The sequence below is a fragment of the Salmo salar genome, chromosome 11 (genome assembly GCF_965601325.2).
Source record: "Salmo salar chromosome 11, fSalSal1, whole genome shotgun sequence".
NCBI lineage: Eukaryota > Metazoa > Chordata > Actinopteri > Salmoniformes > Salmonidae > Salmo > Salmo salar.
Genome location: NC_138301.1, coordinates 38,426,547 through 38,445,840, shown reverse-complemented (window position 1 = coordinate 38,445,840; position 19,294 = coordinate 38,426,547). Strand labels below are relative to the sequence as shown.

Below are 19,294 nucleotides of genomic sequence, written 5' to 3'. Positions count from 1 at the left end.
ATTCCTCTTAGGCTCAAAGGACAACACAGAGAGCTCTTAGCATTCCTCTTAGTTTCAAAGGACAACACAGAGAGAACTCTTAGCATTTCTCTTAGGATCAAAGGACAACACAGAAAGGAATAGTTTTAAGAATAGGTACAAGTTTGTGAGCACAACAGATACAATTGTCTTGCATTCTGTCTTTTGCCCGCCCCCACCATAATCTTACAAAATGTATTGAATATAGTATAGGTTAGAAATATGTTTTATTGAAGAGCATAATTACATATGCTATATACTCAGTCTTGTGAATATGCTCAATTTCTTTACATAAATGGCATCAGACAGTAACATAAATATCAACTAGCATAAGTAATGGACTGTACGAGTTCTACACAGTCTTTTCAATGCCCCGGTAAACCCTGTTCAACTGCCCATGCAGGAGTGGGTGCCAAACCCTGTTACCTGGAGGTCCATCTCGGTGAGGCTGATGAGCATGCGGGCGATGAAGCGTTCCCAGAATCCCGCCGGCACAAAGCTCATCTTGAAGAGGCGCTGGATGGAGTTGGCGGTCTCTTGACGGAAGCCGTGGATGTCCATAGCAGGTTTAGGAGGAAGGAGGTGGGGGAGGAGGTAACTGTAGAGGAGGAGAAAAGGTAGAGTTAAATGTAGAGGAGGAATATAAGGAAACCATGAATGTCCATAGCTGGTTTAGGAGACAGGAGGTGAGGGAGCAGGTAACAGTGTAGGAGGAGCAGGACAGAGGTAGGGTTAGAAGTTATGGATGTCCATAAGGGGAACGAGGTGGGGCAGATATATGAGATATGTTATAGGGTCAGTTCTGTTTGCTTTCAGAGAGATAAGCCGTGCTACAAAGTGCATTGTGAAAAGAAAGTACGAGCCTGAACAGTTCAGTTCGGGTCGGCACGATAGTGCACATCATATCTGAGAATCAGTCTCCATGTCGCTGGGCCAAGTTCAGTTGGCAAACGTAGTGGAATGATGCAGATAGAAATGTCATGAATAGAGCTGACTTGATTCCTTATTCTACAAATCAGAGGCAGGCTTGTTCTACATAACACAGTTCTATCTGAACGGTCCACAATGTTGTGCTCTGCTGAACATGGCCCAGGGCCCAGCTCAGAGAACAGCCCGTCCCTACCTATCGCTGGCCACAGGCAGAGCAATCTCAAACTTGGCCAGAAACTGGAAGTACTGCTCCTCCGTCTGCTGGGTGAAGCCCGTTCCCACCAGGAGCATGCGCAGATCCTCCGCTCGGATCACCCCATTCCAGGCCACTGATCGGGAGCTCTTCAGGTGGATGATCCGCTCCAGACACTCCGACAGCCACACGGGACAGAGGAAGTAGAGGGTACACAGGCCGTGACTGGTGTCTGGGAAGTGGAGGAGGGTGCCTGTCTCGATCAGGAAGCTGATGGCTGGAGAGAGGCACGAGGGAAGGAGAGAGGGAGAGAAGAGATCACGTTTCAAGTTTTTGTCACTTGCACAAGTACAGTGAAATTCCTTTCTTGCTCTTTCCCAACAATGCAGCAATCAAGATCAGTAGCACTATAAAAATAACTAAAACAGTCAAGATGGAGGGAGGGATAATGAAGAGGAATACGTTCATCAGGAAAATGTTCTATAATAGTCTGGACAATGTAATATATAATATACTATGGTTAGTTCTACCAGGAGGGTTAGTTGTACCTCTCCAGGGGGAGCAAGGTTAGTGGCCCCTGGTCTACATAATATGTACAAGGATGAGAAAGACAACTTGAAGAGAATGTGTAACTGTGTATAAAACCATTCAATCGACTCATGCAATATTAAAATACTTTTGAAAAGTACCAACGCAGCTGTTTATCTCAATATCAAATAATTTCAGGGTAACAATTAAAATTCCACACCAGAACTATCTTTTGGTATTGGTTTCATTAGTCCATTGTTGAAATGTTTTGCATGTCAGCAATCAAGTTTTCAAGATACTGTATATAACTTTCAAAATATTTTGAAATATTTTGAAAGTTATATATCTTGAAAACTTGATTGCTGACATTCAAAACATTTTGAGACTATATCAACAATGGACTAATGAAGTGTTCCTACCTCACTGTGATTGTTTTCAATTAAAATGGTCAAAAAGAAAGAGAAACAGCTTCTTAGCAAAGGGCAATTTCTCGAGCAAGAATTTAGCTAGGACTGTCTGGAAGTGGTCTGAGTGGGGAGGGGCAAACTGACATTTGCTCTTATTGGGAGAGAGGTTTGGAAAACTCTTTCTTATTGGTCTATTAACTAATTTACTGCATAGTGATGTCACCATGGAAGGCCAAAACTCCACCCCACCAAAACTGTCAGAAATTTCAGCTCTTATACTAATAGAGCATTATCATATTTTTCACAATTTCACAGTATTATTCCAACGTCATAGTGTGGAAATATATATAAAACACAGCAAAAACATGTTTTTGACTGAACTCGGCCTTTAATGAAATAATGTGGAAAAATAAATAATGTTGAAAAAGGGTCTGGTACCAGTCTGCAGGTCCTCGTAGTCTCTGATGTCACTTCCTGGGTTCTGCTCTATGACGAGGTCCAGCTGTGCGTCTGTCAGGTACTGGACCTCGTCTTCTGCGTCCCGCCGACCCCGCTCATCTAGCACCGCTTGCTGTAGTGTAAGGTAGCTTTTTGGGATCTATGAAGGGTTATAAAGGGTTTATAGAGAGGTTATAACGCATTTTTATTCTGAGTATGGGGTTACCCACAGAAGAGCTTTATACATAAGCATGCATGCACACACGTGCACAAACACACACACACTTACCAGTCTGCCCAGCAGCTTGTGTCCGCTAGCTGAACTGCTGCTGTTGTCCTTCATATAGCAGGCCACCTGGAAGATCAGCCTCTTCAGACCATCCAGACCCTCCTGGGTCTTACACGATACCTCACTGAATACACACACACAGAGTCAGATATATACACACACACACACACACACACACTTTCATGCCAAGGGTTGAGGAAATCGAAACTGTGTGTGCGGTAACCTGACTGTGTGTGTGTTTTGTGTGTGTGTGGTGACTGTGTGTGTGTGTGTGTGTGACTGTGTGTGTGTGGTGACTGTGTGTGTGTGTGTGTGTGTGACTGTGTGTGTGGTGACTGTGTGTGTGGTGACTGTGTGTGTGGTGACTGTGTGTGTGTGTGTGCTAAGGTGACAATGTGTGTGTGTGTGTGCTAAGGTGACAATGTGTGTGTGTGTCCTACGGTCTCTGTGTATGACTCACTGCAGGTGTTTCCAGGTGATGTCTGGGTAGCCACTGGCCCTGGCGCCTGATGGAGACCTGCATAGTGCCAGGATGTAGGCCCTCAGAGTGGCCACCCGCTCTGTACGGAACTTGGTGTCGATCAGGTCCAGGTGGGTACCCACCACCACCACCGCAGAGTTAGGGGCACGCGCCTACAGGTCAAAAGTGCAACTTCAGAGGTCATATACAATGCTTTTCAAAAAGTATTCATACAGACTTATTCCACATTTTGTTGTGTTACAGACTGAATCTAATCAAGTTGTAGTGAAATCTTAAGGATGATCAAAGGAAATTGGATGCACCTGAGCTCAATTTGGAGTGTCATAGCAAAGGGGGGTGAATACTTATGTAAATGAGATATTTCTCAATTTCAATAAATTTGAAAAAAAATAGAAAACATGTTTTCACTTTGTCATTATGGGGTATGGTCTATAGATGGGTGAGAAAAACATATATTTAATCCCTTTTGCATTCAGGCTGTAACACAATAACATGTGGAATAAGTTAAGGGGTATGAACACCTTCTGAAGGCCCTGTAGGGTATGACCCCAAATAACTGCTCTGACCTGTGGCCCAGTAGTTCACCCTGATCTCCTTCTCAGCCAGTAGCTGGTGTGATGCTCATCTGAATAAATACAGCACGGTGACTTTGACAATAACAGGTTTTTCTGGTCAGTAATAAAGTATTATAGCGTGATTGTTTATCTAAATCAGTTCTTCTGTGGATTCATTGGATTGTGTAAGTGAGTTTCCACTATATTTCCTACACCAGTGTGTGTGCCTTATTGTTCTTTTATTGTTGCTCTTCTATTTTTTACTTTAGTTTATTTTGTCAATATTTTCTTCTTAACTTTTATTTTTCTCAAAACTGCATTGTTTGTTAAGGGCTTGTAAGTAAGCATTTCACAGTAAGGTCTACACCTTTTGTATTCGGCGCGTTTGACAAATACAATTTGATTTGATCAGTCCTTTCTTTTTAAATTGATGAAGGGAAGTGAACAAGTGCACCCTTAGGGCAGAAAGGTGGAGAATGAGGACACAGTCATTGCCAGGTTATGATTAGGTGTTATGGTCAGTTTCTTGATGTTTTACTTCAACAGGTTTGACATTTAGAATCCCAAAGGTCGCCCAAAGGTCATTGTGGCCAGACTGGACAACTCATCCACGTCCTGTGACCTGAGCGTTCCTTCCCACAGTGGAAATAGACATGACCTTTGTAGTTAAAACCATGACACCTGTCAGAGTTACTTGAAAAAATACGATTGAGGCTCTTTTATTCTCTCAAATACTTTTTACCATTGTTGTATAACACCTATAAAATAAAATGAATTATTTGTATAGAATACTGACAGACAGATGTTGTAGCCATGAAAAGATAGTGGAGTCAATTCAGGTAAAAATCATTTAAGGAATTAAAAAAATGTATAATTGAAAATATAATCATGCAGAGGTTTTGGGTTCGTGTTATGTTCCCATTCAGTAGAATATACTTCTCCCCACCAGAGGCCAGGGTTCAATCCTACTGTTCTCCCACTAGCCTGTCTCTCCCTCCATTTCCAACTGTCTAATTAAAGTCAACATTTTTTGAATGTCTTTCTTTAATAAAAAGAAGAAACTAAATGGCACTAAAGTCTGACTAAAATGTATTCTGCCTCACCTCAATGTTAAGCAGCCAGGACTGTAGACTGGCTACAGCCTCCTCTCCCAGGGCTAGGTTCCATATGACTACGTACAGGGCCTTGTCCGTGAAGAAACACTGGTTGACCGTGGACATGTTGGCCGGACCGCCGATGTCCCACACGTTGAACGTTACGGAGTCCGCCTGTTACGGTGGTGGAATTAAAAGAAGGAAAATGAAATGTATAACACTCCAAAACAAATTACTACAAAATGATACCACTGTCAAAACCTACCTTAGTTGAATGACTGACTGAAAAAATTAAATACTTTGGAAATGCAATTCCTACTCCTTCTGTCTCAGTTCCACCCCTACGTCTATACAGGATGAGATATGTTGTATTATTGTGTCAAGATTAGGAATTAGGAATGGGTTCATCTCTCTTGCACCAACTACGTAAAATAAATGGTATCCTAATCGAGCATCTGACGTAATTACACCAGATTTTATTTCTGGGTTTCCAAGATTAGGAATGGGTCAACATGCCCGCCTTTGTGTTACTTTGTAACATGACATAATCGTAGTAACCATCCCAGGCTCAAAACAGACTGGCAGCCAGGCTCAAAACAGACTGGCAGCCAGGCTCAAAACAGACTGGCAGCCAGGCTCAAAACAGACTGGCAGCCAGGCTCAAAACAGACTGGCAGCCAGGCTCAAAACAGACTGGCAGCCAGGCTCAAAACAGACTGGCAGCCACACACACACGCCAGGCTCAAAACAGACTGGCAGCCAGGCTCAAAACACACTGACAGCCAGGCTCAAAACAAACTGGCAGCCAGGCTCAAAACAAACTGGCAGCCAGGCTTTCATGGAAATAGATATTAAAAAGTAATGTAATAATGAGTTCATACAGATCTCTTTTCTGGAAGTAAAACACGCTGTAGGAACACATGCGAGCAATAACAGAAGAACAGTGTGCATTGCAAACTTTTCACATTTGATTTTGTTGCCTTAAAATGTTATCTTATAATGGACTCAAATGGATTGTTGTCCTACCAATCCACACAACCTACTCTACAAAGTGAGAAAAAAAATGAAAGAAAATGTTCCTAAATAATTACAAATAAAATATGTATTGATTATGTCTTCACACCCCAGAGCAAATAGTTGATGGAAGTACCTTGGACGTGTGCGTGTGTGTATTCTGTATGCATGTGTGTGTTCTCTTACGCTAGCTTTAACACCATTGGGTCTGTCCAGTTCCCAAGTAGCTGTGCTGATGTTTCGTTCTGCAGGGGAGAAAGGGGAGGTCCTGCCCGTCTGTAACGCCTCCAGGAGGGCTGTCTTTCCCTGCCGAGGAGGACCAATCACAAGAAGCTTCAGCAGCTTACAGGGCTCCGCCTTCCGTAGGTGGGCTCGGAGGAAGGACAGCACTGATGCTGGACCTGAGAAAGGGAAATGGGGATACCTAGTCAGTTGTACAAATTAATGCATTCAACTAAAATGTGTCTTCCACATTTAACCCAATCCCTCTGAATCAGAGAGGTGCTGGCAGCTGCCTTAAATCGACAAAAACACACAGATATGTAAACACAAACACCCCAAAAAACACCACCCACACACACACACACACACACACACTGTGTGGTGGTACTTTACCTTCTTTTCTGATGTCCTGGGGAACATTAGTGATGTTGAGGTCCTCAATGTCCAACTGCCACAGGTTAGAGAGCTGCCCCAACTCAGCTGGAAGTTCCCGAATACCTGGATTACTGTTCTCAGATCAGGGGAGAGAGAGATGGAATTAGGTACTATACATACAAGGATACCTGGGTTACTGTTCTCAGACCAGGGGAGAGAGCGTAAGGAACCAGAGGACCACTTTGACGGGTGAATGTTAATGCGTTTACATCATATGATCTCTGAAAACATAGGGGAATACTAATGGCATAAGGTGTTTCTCATCCTCAACATGTCCTGTTACTTTGTGAATGAGTGAACATAGATAAACATTGGAAGAAACTAAATAATGGAATAATGGGCCGGTTTCCTGGACACAGATTAAACCTAGTCTTGGGCTAAAAACCACTTTCAATGGGTATTATTCCATCGAGGACTGACTAGTCATAATGTGTCCGGGAAAACAAGCGTATGGCATAACGCCAAAGGTGAGACCATAGCCTTATTGTTCTGGTTGAGAACTGACTCCATTCACTAGTCTAGCCTGGACTACCATGACCGTTATTACACAGGACTGGATAACAACAAAACAACGTCTGAGTGGGAAAGAGGATCTCCAGCTAAACCTCCACATCACACTCTGGGCCACAACCAGACTCTACATAGAGCACTACTTTGGACCAGGGCTCATTGGGACGCCCATAACCAGGGCTCATTGGGACACTGGTCAAAAGTAGTGCACTATGTAGGGAATAGGGTGCAGTTTTGGACACAGCCCGTGTATTCCTATTGGAGCCTCCAGTCTGGAAGACTGTGAGAAGTGGACAGAGAACAGTGACCCTGTGACCCAGAGAAAACAGCCGGCAACAGCTGCCTCCAAACCAGTTCACAACAGTAAGGACTGGACAGGACAGCCAAATAGTGGGACTGCATATAAATACTCTAAAATGCTTCCTTTCCTTGTCTCCTTTGCTTTTTTATTAACAGTGTGTGATGACAGGAATGGACAGATGTCTACAGGTGTTCAGCTAGGTTGGTGACCACAGGATTTACAAGATGGCACAAACACATCTGAGACCCCCATGTTAGTTTTCAGCTGTTGTGTCCCACCTCAGTACGAGGAAGTTATGGAGGAAGGGGACCAGGAAATATGGGGAGTTAAGGAGATTGGGACTAAGCCTAGGGCACCTAAATTGGGATGAGAGCTTGGTGAGGAAAGCAGATGAGGAGACAAGAAAAGTATAGTCAGTCTAGGGACTTAACTAAAGAAATTATGTGGTGAAAGAGCTGGGTGAGATCGATAGGAGACAAGGAAAAGAGACAAGGAAAGGAGGCTAGTGCGACGAGGCTTGGGGCACTTACTTGGAGAGGTAGAGCTCCATGAGGTTTCTCAGGCCACACACGGACTGGGGCACACACTCCAGCTGGTTGTCGTTCAAGGAAAGCACTTCCAAAGCATCCCGCAAAATTACTGGAAACTCGATTGGGCATACTACCAAGCAGGGGAAAGGCACGTGCACACACGCACGCACACACACACATGCACACACACACACACACACACACACACACACACACACACACACACACACACACACACATACACACACGGTCAATGACCATCAGCAGTCACTGCAGGATCAGGATGTACAGTATGGGGTTACTAATTGCTGGAGCGGTCAGAGAAGGGGGAGAGAGAAAGAGAGAGAGATATGGAGGGAGATAGAGAGAGAAAAGAGAGATATATGGAGGGAGAGAGAGAAAAGAGAGAGATGGAGGGAGAGAGAGAAAAGAGAGAGATGGAGGGAGAGAGAGAAAAGAGAGAGATGGAGGGAGAGAGAGAAAAGAGAGATATGGAGGGAGATGTGGAGGGAGAGAGAGGAAAGAGAAAGATATGGAGGGAGAGAGAGAAAAGAGAAAGATATGGAGGGAGAGAGAGAAAAGAGAAAGATATGGAGGGAGAGAGAAAAGAGAGAGATGTGGAGGGAGAGAGAGAAAAGAGAGATGTGGAGGGAGAGAGAAGAGAGAGAGATGTGGAGGGAGAGAGAGAAGAGAGAGATGTGGAGGGAGAGAGAGAAGAGAGAGATGTGGAGGGAGAGAGAGAAAAGAGAGATGTGGAGGGAGAGAGAGAAAAGAGAGAGATGTGGAGGGAGAGAGAGAAAAGAGAGAGATATGGAGGGAGAGAGAGAAAAGAGAGAGAGAGCACGACTGTGTGGTCCAGATGACCGTGATGAGAGGCATTCTTCTCCTATGACAGGGTAAAATAGAGGGGTTTCCAAACCACATGAGCAAGGGCTTTGGACCCAAATGTGACCAGGATCACTGCTCATATAAGCTGTTTATTAAACTCTGTCCATGCCAGATTGAGATAGAGAATCTGACCAGACAATCAACAAAGTAATTATTCTACCACAGTCCCAGTGCAGACTGCCACAGTCCCAGTGCAGACTGCCACAGACCCAGTGCAGACTGCCACAGACCCAGTACACTCCAGCCCTGTTACAGACCACTTTAGATCGGTTCAGTCCAGTTCACTACAGTTCATTACAAACCACGACAGATTGGTCTACTCCAGTTTAAGTCCAGTTTAAGTCCAGTTCACTACAGACCACAATGATTCAGTCCAGTCATGTCAAGTTTAAAGTCCAGTCCATGTTAGACCACTAAAGTAACACTACAGTCAACAGCGCCAGTCCACATGAGTCCAGAACCAGTACCTGGGTCCGGGTCTCTCCTGTGCCATGTGGTCAGGAAGGCCAGCTTCCTGGTTTTGGGTCCCTCCTCAGTCCTGAAACAAAACAGTTCCAACTTGTTTACCATGTCAGCTGAAAAGTGCTTATCTAGGATCAGTTTTTCCTTTGAGATTATAATGAATAAGATTAGGGGCCTGAATAAAGATAGGGCGGACCTGATCCTAGATCGCGAGTCCTACTCTGAGACGCTTGATGCATACAGCCCCAGGTTCCATTACGGTGGTTTGCCCCTTCCCCCAAGTCCTACCCCTTCCCCCAAGTCCTACCCCTTCCCCCAAGTCCTACCTCTACCATATTACCTTCATTAATCAATAGTACCCAAAGTTGCTAACACCAAAACGTTATGGACTAGGGTAAGCAAGAAGCTAGGGTTAAAAATGGAACCAGGCCTTGAAGTGAGTGGAAAATATTAAGAGTAAGAGGTTAAGGCCATATCCAGAAACAACTCCTAGACCCTAGACACTTAGACCCCGTCCAGAAACAACTCCTAACCCCTAGACACTTAAACCCCGTCCAGAAACAACTCCTAGCCCCTAGACCCTTAGACCCTGTCCAGAAACAACTCCTAACCCCTAGACACTTAAACCCCGTCCAGAAACAACTCCTAGCCCCTAGACCCTTAGACCCTGTCCAGAAACAACTCCTAGCCCCTAGACCCTTAGACCCTGTCCAGAAACAACTCCTAGCCCCTAGACCATTAGACCCTGTCCAGAAACAACTCCTAGCCCCTAGACCCTTAGACCCTGTCCAGAAACAACTCCTAACCCCTAGACACTTGTAGATCTGAAAGAACTGGAAAGGTTTAAGCAATAAGGTGAAACTCTGACCTAGCATGTCAAAGGGAAAGGTGGAGCTTCTAACATAGTGCTTATTCCAGAGAGAGATATAGAGAGAGAACAGGGCTAGTGTCCACTCCTTGGACTCAGTCTCTAGCACCTTCAGATCTACACAAGTTTATAGGGGCTAGTAGTTGTTTCTGGATGTGGCCTTAGTGTGAGTGGTAAGATGTATGACCTTTCACCTACTTGCCCAGCTGGTTCCTGGAGAGGTCAAGGGTTCTGAGCAGAGAGCATTTCCACTTGTTGGATGCCGGGAGAGTGGAGATCTGATTCCTACACAGTCTGAGAGAGACCAGGGCCTGATGAAGAGAATGAGCGGGAGAGGGAGAGAGAGAAAGATAGGGAGAGAAAGGGTGAGGGAGGGAAAGAGGGAGAAAGAGACAGTGTCACCAAAGCATGGCCTGTGGTCATGAGAACTTCATTCACATCTAGTGTCCCTGCTTCCCTGTCTACCTCTCTCTTTTCACTCTCTTACTCTTCTGTTTCTCTTCCTCTATTCTATTCCAGTGAAACACCACAAATGCCATTATAATCAACAATCTTGCACTACTCATTCCTTTACAAACATTTGGAAAATTGCTTCATAAAGCCCCTAGCATTCCTGAGGTAAATTAAACATTCCATCGTTCTCCTCGGAATTGAGGAACCTAAATTAAAACTTAACATCCGTTTCCATTCATTATTACTGTTACACTAATATCTTTAAAACCTAATCAAACGTACCGTGATTCATTGTACTAATGCTGAGAACAAGGTTGACGTTTTACGTATTCCTAACCAATTGTGTTTTTTTGTTCGTTTCTTTGCGTTGTTTGTAACTTATTTTTTACTTATTTTGTACATAATGTTGCTGCTACCATCTCTTATGACCGAAAATAACTTCTAGACATCAGAACTGCGATTCCTCACCACACACTGGCAGAATCTTTTTTTTCCTTTAACAAGTCGAGCCCAACGTGAATGACACACTGCTTTCCCGGGAACAGGCCCAGATCCCCGTCATTTGCGTGAAGAGAAGGCAGAGAAAAAGGGGCCGGAGGGCGGGCTGCCTTCTGAGAATTTGTAGGCGATCGAATAAACCCCCACTTCCTTCCATTCTGCTAGCAATCTTTGGAAAATAAATCGATGACCTATGCGGAAGATTAAACTACCAACGGGACATTCAAAACTGTAATATCTTATGTTTCACGGAGTCGTGGCTGAATGACGACATTATCAAAATACAGCTGGCTGGTTATATGCTGTATCGGCAGGATAGAACAGCGGCGTCTGGTAAGACAAGGGGCGACGGACTATGTATTTTTGTAAATAGCTGGTGTACGATATCTAAGGAAGTCTCAAGGTTTTGCTCGCCTGAGGTAGAGCATCTCATGATAAACTGTAGACCACACTATCTACCTAGAGAGTTTTCATCTGTATTTTTCATAGCTGTCTACATACCACCACAGACTGATGCTGGCACGAAGACTGCACTGAATGAGCTGCATTCCGCCATAAGCAAACAGGAAAACGCTCACCCAGAGGTGGCGCTCCTAGTAGCTGGGGACTTTAATGCAGGGAAACTTAAATCCATTTTACCAAATTTCTGATAAATATGCAACCAGAGGGGGAAAGAAAACTCTGGACCACGTTTAGCCCACACACAGAGATGCATACAAAGCTCTCCCTCACCCTCCATTTGGTAAATCTGACCATAATTCTATCCTCCTGATTCCTGCTTACAAGCAAAAATTAAAGCAGGAAGCACCAGTGACTCGCTCAATAAAAAAGTGGTCAGATGAAGCAGATGCTAAGCTACAGGTCTGTTTTGCTATCACAGACTGGAATATGTTCCGGGATTCCGCCAGTGGCACTGAGGAGTACACCACATCAGTTATTGGCTTTATCAATAAGTGCATCGATGACGTCGTCCCCACAGTGACCATACGTACATACCCCAACCAGAAGCCATGGATTCCCTGCAACATCTGCACTGAGCTAAAGGCTAGAGCTGCCTCTTTCACGGAGAGGGACTCTAAGCTCATAAGAAATACCACTATGCCCCCCGACGAACCATCAAACAGGCAAAGCATCAATACAAGACTAAGATCGAATCGTACTACACCGGCTCTGACGCTCGTCGGGTGTGGCAGGGCTTGCAAACCATTACAGACTACAAAAGGAAGCACAGCCGAGAGCTGCCCAGTGACAGAAGCCTACCAGACGAGCTAAACTACTTCTATGCTCGCTTCGAGGCAAATAACACTGAAACATGCATGAGAGCACCAGCTGTTATGGAAGACTGTGTGATCACATTCTCTGCAGCAGACTTGAGTAAGACCTTTAAACAGGTCAACATTCACAAGGCCGCAGGATTACCAGGAAGTGTACTGCGAGCATGCGCTAACCAACTGGCAAGTGTCTTCACAGACATTTTCAATCTCTCCCTGTCCGAGTCTGTAATACCAACATGTTTTAAGCAGACCACCATAGTCCCTGTGCCCAAGAACACTAAGGTAACCTGCCTAAATGACTACCGACCTGTTGCACTCACGTCTGTATCCATGAAGTGCTTTGAAAGGCTGGTCATGGCTCAGATTCTATTGTGTTATTAACTGTACGTTTGTTTATCCCATGTGTAACTCTGTGTTGTTTTTGTCGCACTGCTTTGCTTTATCTTGGCCAGGTTGCAGTTGTAAATGAGAACTTGTTCTCAACTGGCCTACCTGGTTAAATAAAGGTAAAATAAAAAAAAATAAACATCAACTCCATTATCCCAGAAACCCTAGACACACTCCAATTTGCATACCGCCCCAACATATCCACAGATGATACAATCTCTATTGCACTTCACACTACCCTTTCCCACCTGGACAAAAGGAACACCTATGTGAGAATGCTATTCATTGACTACAGCTCAGCGTTCAACACCACAGTGCTCTCAAAGCTCATCAATAAGCAAAGAACCCTGAGACTAAACACCTCCCTCTGCAACTGGATCCTGGACTTCCTGACGGGTCGCCCCCAGTTGGTAAGGGTAGGTACCAACACATCCGCCACGCTGATCCTCAACACGGGCCCCTCAGGGGTGCGTGCTCAGTCCCCTCCTTTACTCCCTGTTCACTCATGACTGCAGTGGTAGGCCTGATCACCGACAACAACGATGAGACAGCCTATAGGGAGGAGGTCAGAGACCTGGCCGTGTGGTGCCAGGACAACAACCTCTCCCTCAACGTGATCAATACAAAGGAGATGATTGTGGACTACAGAAAAAAGAGAATCGATCACGCCCCCATTCTCATCGACAGAGCAGTAGTGGAGCAGGTTGAGAGCGTCAAGTTCCTTGGTGTCCACATCACCCACAAACTAACATGGCCCAAGCACACCAAGACAGTCATGAAAAGGGCACAACAAAACCTATTCCCCCTAAAGAGACTGAAACGAATTTGGCATGGGTCATGAGATCCTCAAAAGGTTCCACAGCTGCACCATCGAGAGCATCCTGACTGGTTGCATCACTGCCTGGTATGGCAACTTCTCGGCCTCCAATCGCAAGGCACTACAGAGGGTAGTGCGTACGGCCCAGTACATCACTGGGGCTAAGCTTCCTGCCATCCAGGACCTATACCAGGCGGTGTCAGAGGAAGGCCCTAAAAATAGTAAAAGACTCCAGCCACCCTAGTCATAGACTGTTCTCTCTGCTATCACACAGCAAGCGGTACCAGAGCGCCAAGTCTAGGTCCAAGAGGCTTCTAAACAGCTTCTACCCCCAAGCCATAAGACTCCTGAACATCTAATCAAATGGTCACCCAGAATATTTGCATTGCCCCCCCTCTTTTACACCACTGATATTGTTATAAACTATGCATAGTAACTTTAATAACTCTACCTACATTTACATATTACCTCAACTAACCGGTGCCCCCGCACATTGACTCTGTACCGGTACCCCCCTGTATATAGTCTCGCTATTGTTTTTACTGCTGCTCTTTAATTACTTTTTACTTTTATTTCTTATTCATATTTTTTTTAACTGCATTGTTGGTTAGGGTCTCGTAAGTAAGCATTTCACTGTAAGGTCTAGACCTGTTGTATTCGGCGCATGTGACTAATAAAATTTGATTTGATTTTGATTTGAATCATTGTTTCAGTTGGGGTTCACTGACTGCAGAGTAGTACAGCAGTGCCACCTTGAGGTCATTGGGTAAACTACAGGTTTAATACAGAAATCATCTTCTGAGTGGATACTTAAAAAGGTTCAATATGCAGAAATCCCTCTGCCATTTCCTCATTGCTAAAATTCTAATAGTTTGCCTAATTTCAGTTTATGTGACAAAAAAATCAAATACATAAAATCATTGTACCATCTAAACTGCTGTGAAATATATTAATATTGTATTTTAAGGTATTTGAAGCTGATGTACAAAACCAAAAGTACAAGACACAAAAACTAAACTTAAGAATGGGAAGCATAGCAAGAGCATACATAGAACTGATCTACTGCGTCGTAGACTTGCTTTAAATGAGTGAGATCTATAAAGCACATTTCTATGTGAATTTGATCTTGTCGCCCCAAATACAGTAAAGCTTATGGAGGTTTATTTAGGTTAGACCCATCAAGTCAACAAATCCAATGCTTCTAGCCAGGCCCAAACGGAATCAGCCATGAACCACCATGTAGGAAACTCTGCTCCCAGTGTTGTTAAGCTGCTTTGGCCTAGGCTTTAGCTCAGCATTGTTGGGGTTTGAGTGCAACTCAAAACCCTGTTAGCCCACTAAGCTGAAGCCTAGACCACACAATGCTAGTGCTACCCATCCTTACCTCCAGCTCGAATATATAGGAGGGCAGCTCCTTGATGACGTTGTCCGAGAAATCCACCTCCTGCAGCTGAGTTCTCCAGAAGATGGAGATGGTATTGGGAAGACTCTCGATGGCGTTGGATGAGGCTCGACAGTGCTTCTACAGAGGGGGGAAACACCAATCAATGACTCACATCATCCAGAAGATGTTTCAAAACCATCACTCAAGTTCTCTGAATACAAGAGGGCAAAGGAGGTAGTGAAGCTTCGCTGAGAGGAGTCTGTATGATTTAAAAGACATGACCACTTTCCATTTCAATACCTAGTACCTTCTTGCCTCTACGCCAACAATGGTCACAAATCTATACGGACTGGATAGGTGGAAGCAACTAGTGTGATGGTTCTACCCAGCTCTCCATTGGAGCTTCCACCATATTCCTTTCACCAATCCAGTCCTTTCAGAACTGAACATTTAGAAGGGGATAGGAGATACAGGAAGGTGCCAGGGATCCAAAAGGAACCAGGCCCTAGTTTCTTCCTACCAGGGGAACCATAGAGATACAATTAATAGATATATTTGAGAAGAACACTAAACAGGGTAGGATCTAAAGGAAGGTGCTAGGGTTCCAAATGGAACAAGGCCGTAGTGTCTAGTGTAGTATCTGCCTACCAGAGGGCAGGCCCAGGGGTCAGGGAAGCTGGTGAGTCTGTTCCGGCAGACTTTGAGGGTAGTGAGGGATTTGAAAGAGTGAAGAACGGCAGAGGGAAGACTGGTCAGACAGTTGTCAGACACATCCAGCTCCTCCAGCTTACGCAGACCTATCCAGTTAGTACCTGAGGAGGAGCAGAAGAGGGCAATCAATCAATTCATTCATCAATCTTCATTTGTAGAAACAAGGTAGCAATACAATGTGCTTCACATGAACAAATAAAGACAAAATAGAAAGCAGAGAAAAACTATTTGAGATCAGAATAAAATCCTAAGAGCCCTTCTAAGAACATACTGATATACATTTGTGGCAAAGAGCAAAGAGCACTCTGACATGTGGTGGATCATACCATTAGGAATGTCAAATAGGGAGGTGAGCTTGTTCTTAGCAGCAGAGAGCCTCTGGACTCTTGTGAGATGGAGCAGTCCGGACGGCAGGCTGGTCAACTCATTCTGAGACAGATTCACCTGGCGAAGTCTACAGTAGGACAGGAGCAGAGAACGAACACACACGTCAGGATTAAGTGAGATGGTGAGGCTAACAATACAACAGAGATCTGCAGAACAGCAGACTACAGATATTACAAACACAGAGTGGACAAAACATTAAGAACTCTTTCCATGACATAGACTGACCAGGTGAAACCAGGTGAAAGATATGGTCCCTTATTGAACATTTCAAATAAGTGTAGATGAAGGGGAGGAGACAGATTAAAGAAGGATTTTTTAAGCCTTGAGACAATTGAGAGATGGATTGTGTATGTGTGCCATTCAGAGGGTGACTGGGCAAGACATAACATGTAAGTGCCTTTGAACAGGGTATGGTAGTAGGTGCCAGGCACACTGGTTTGTGTCAAGAACTGCAATGCTTCTGGGTATTTCATGCTCAACAGTTTCCCATGTGTATCAAGTATGGTCCTCCACCCAAAGGACATCCAACGTGACACAACTGTGGAAAGCATTGGAGACGACATGGGCCAGCATCCCTGTGAAATGTTTTCGACACCTTGTAGAGTCCATCCCCCAACGAATTGAAGCTGTTCTGAGGGCAAAAGGGAGGGTGCAACTCCATATTAGGAAGGTGTTCCTAATGTTTGGTATAGTCCGTGTAAATGTGTGTGTACACTGTACACCCTGCAGTGGACCTGTTTAACTAGAAGTCCCAACAAGAATAGTAAACAAACAAAACGTTAACCAACTGGGGACATTTTGTTAGTCAAATGCTATTTCTAGGGTGTTTAAGGTTAAGTTTAGGTTTAGGGTTAGCAGCTAGGTTAAGGGTTAAGTTTAGGTTTTCAGGTTAAAGAAAATAGTATTTTCAATGGGACTGAATTGTGTGTTCCCACAAGGGGGTTGTGTGTGTGTGTGTGTGTGTGTGTGTGTGTGTGTGTGTGGTGTGTGTGTGTGTGTGTGTGTGTGTGTGTGTGTGTGTGTGCTAGGGCTGGCTGATATATGAAACCTCTCACTTCCCCTCTGTTTACACACACAGGCCAAGCCCTTCCCCCTGCCACTCACAACAACAAAGACTAAAGATCACTTCTTCTCTGACAAGCGGTTTCAACTCGCTATTTGTGTTTGAGGTTTGGTCCAACAGAATGGGTCGTATGGACACTGAAACACATTGAGACATTATATTACTGTAATGGAGGAGATGTTAACCTGGAGACTGAAACACATTGAGACATTATTTTACTGTAATGGAGGAGACGTTAACCTGGAGACTGAAACACATTGAGACATATTACTGTAATGGAGGAGACGTTAACCTGGAGACTGAAACACATTGAGACATTATATTACTGTAATGGAGGAGACGTTAACCTGGAGACTGAAACACATTGAGACATTATTTTACTGTAATGGAGGAGATGTTAACCTGGAGACTGAAACACATTGAGACATTATATTACTGTAATGGAGGAGACGTTAACCTGGACACTGAAACACATTGAGACATTATTTTACTGTAATGGAGGAGACGTTAACCTGGAGACTGAAACATATTGAGACATTATTTTACTGTAATGGAGGAGACATTAACCTGGAGACTGAAACACATTGAGACATTATTTTACTGTAATGAGGAGACGTTAACCTTTCTAACCTTACCCTGTTTATGTCTCAAGTACTCAGATTGAGAGCGGAACAGACACTAGTAAAACGAGAGTATCAATAAACATTGATTCTGGAAATGTAATGCTCAGTTTGTTGCGCGTAGCATTGCGGTACCACGTACCGCTAGCAGCATACTAGCTGTCTAGTTTGTGTTTTATAAATGTGCAATAAGCATAAAACACAATTATTTAAGGAATTGGCAACTCGTTCACATTCTGAGAAAGGTAGGATACTTGATTTCAACATCTGAACAAAGTGGACAGGCTAGCATTCTGTTCAAACAGTTGGAGATGGACAGAAGGGTATGTTCATTACAGTTCAACTGTTCTCCATTGTTAGCTAGCAAATAGATCCAAGTTGGCTAAACTTGAAATATGAATATTAGCTGGCTAGAACGTGGGCTTGTGCTTGGGAGTTTGTTTATGAGACCTGTGTTCATTTTCTATAAGGCCTGCTACAACAAGTTAGTCATTATTACTGAATGTGCATAATGCATGGTTCTGGTTAAATTTGTAACAAAAAGGTCATTTTCATACAGACTTGAAAGCCAGATCAGTGATTATTGCAAAAAAGCAGGTTAAACTATTTTGATAAAATAATGAAATGATTAGTCGTATGGTTGTGTAAGGCTTATAATTAGCCTAGGTCTAATTTCACAAACCCTGAAGTATTAGATTATTGCTGACTGCAGTGTATTTGACCTTTAAATCCTATAACAAAGCTTATATAGAGAAAATATGTTTAACCTGATATGGATAGGGGGCAGTATTTTCACGGCCGGATGAAAAAACGTACCCGATTTAAACTGGTTACTACTCTTGCCCAGAAACGAGAATATGCATATTATTAGTAGAGTTGGATAGAAAACACTCTAAAGTTTCTAAAACTGTTTGAATGGTGTCTGTGAGTATAACAGAACTCATATGGCAGGCAAAAACCTGAGAAAAATTCAACCAGGAAGTGTAGGATCTGAGAAATGTAGTTCTTTCAAGTCCCTTTCGAAACTACAGTATCTGTGCTGTTACGTTGCACTTTCTAAGGCTTCCATTTGCTGTCTAAAGCCTTCAGAAATTGTATTGAGCCTTCTTCTGTCTCTGGGCAGAGTATAGGAGTTCAGTTACTGAGTGGTCTGCATGAGGACAAAGAGATGGGATATGCGCGTTACCGCGAGCACGCTGTTTTTTCTTTTCCTCCTTGAATGAATACACTATTGTCCGGTTGGAATATTATCGCAATTTTACGTAAAAAATACCATAAAATTGATTTTAAACAGTATTTGGCATGCTTCTAAGTATGGTAATGGAACATTTTGACTTTTCGTGTCTTGAATTGCGCTCGCGCGTTACCCTTTGGATAGTGACCTGAACGCACAAACAAAACGGAGGTATTTGGACATAACTATGGATTATTTCGAACAAAAACAATTTCTTGTGGAAGTAGCAGTCCTGGGAGTGCATTCTGACGAAGATCAGCAAAGGTAATACAATATTTCTAATACTAATTCTGAGTTTAGTTTG

The 19,294-nt window shown here is 43.8% G+C and overlaps 1 protein-coding gene across 1 annotated transcript in view; it reads right to left on the bottom strand.

The window, feature by feature from the left end:
- LOC106593346 (leucine-rich repeat serine/threonine-protein kinase 1) overlaps positions 1–19,294 on the bottom strand; it is a 108,164-nt gene that overhangs the window by 56,589 nt on the left and 32,281 nt on the right. The window contains exons 8-21 of the mRNA XM_045689475.2: positions 16,013–16,140; positions 15,624–15,787; positions 14,976–15,113; positions 10,361–10,473; positions 9,300–9,370; positions 7,945–8,074; positions 6,562–6,674; positions 6,133–6,347; positions 4,942–5,106; positions 3,264–3,436; positions 2,804–2,927; positions 2,515–2,674; positions 1,142–1,418; positions 445–616 (exon numbers count right to left, since the gene is read on the bottom strand). Coding sequence (XP_045545431.2) covers positions 445–616; positions 1,142–1,418; positions 2,515–2,674; positions 2,804–2,927; positions 3,264–3,436; positions 4,942–5,106; positions 6,133–6,347; positions 6,562–6,674; positions 7,945–8,074; positions 9,300–9,370; positions 10,361–10,473; positions 14,976–15,113; positions 15,624–15,787; positions 16,013–16,140 — 2,143 coding nt within the window. The remainder of the gene's footprint in view (positions 1–444; positions 617–1,141; positions 1,419–2,514; positions 2,675–2,803; positions 2,928–3,263; positions 3,437–4,941; positions 5,107–6,132; positions 6,348–6,561; positions 6,675–7,944; positions 8,075–9,299; positions 9,371–10,360; positions 10,474–14,975; positions 15,114–15,623; positions 15,788–16,012; positions 16,141–19,294) is intronic.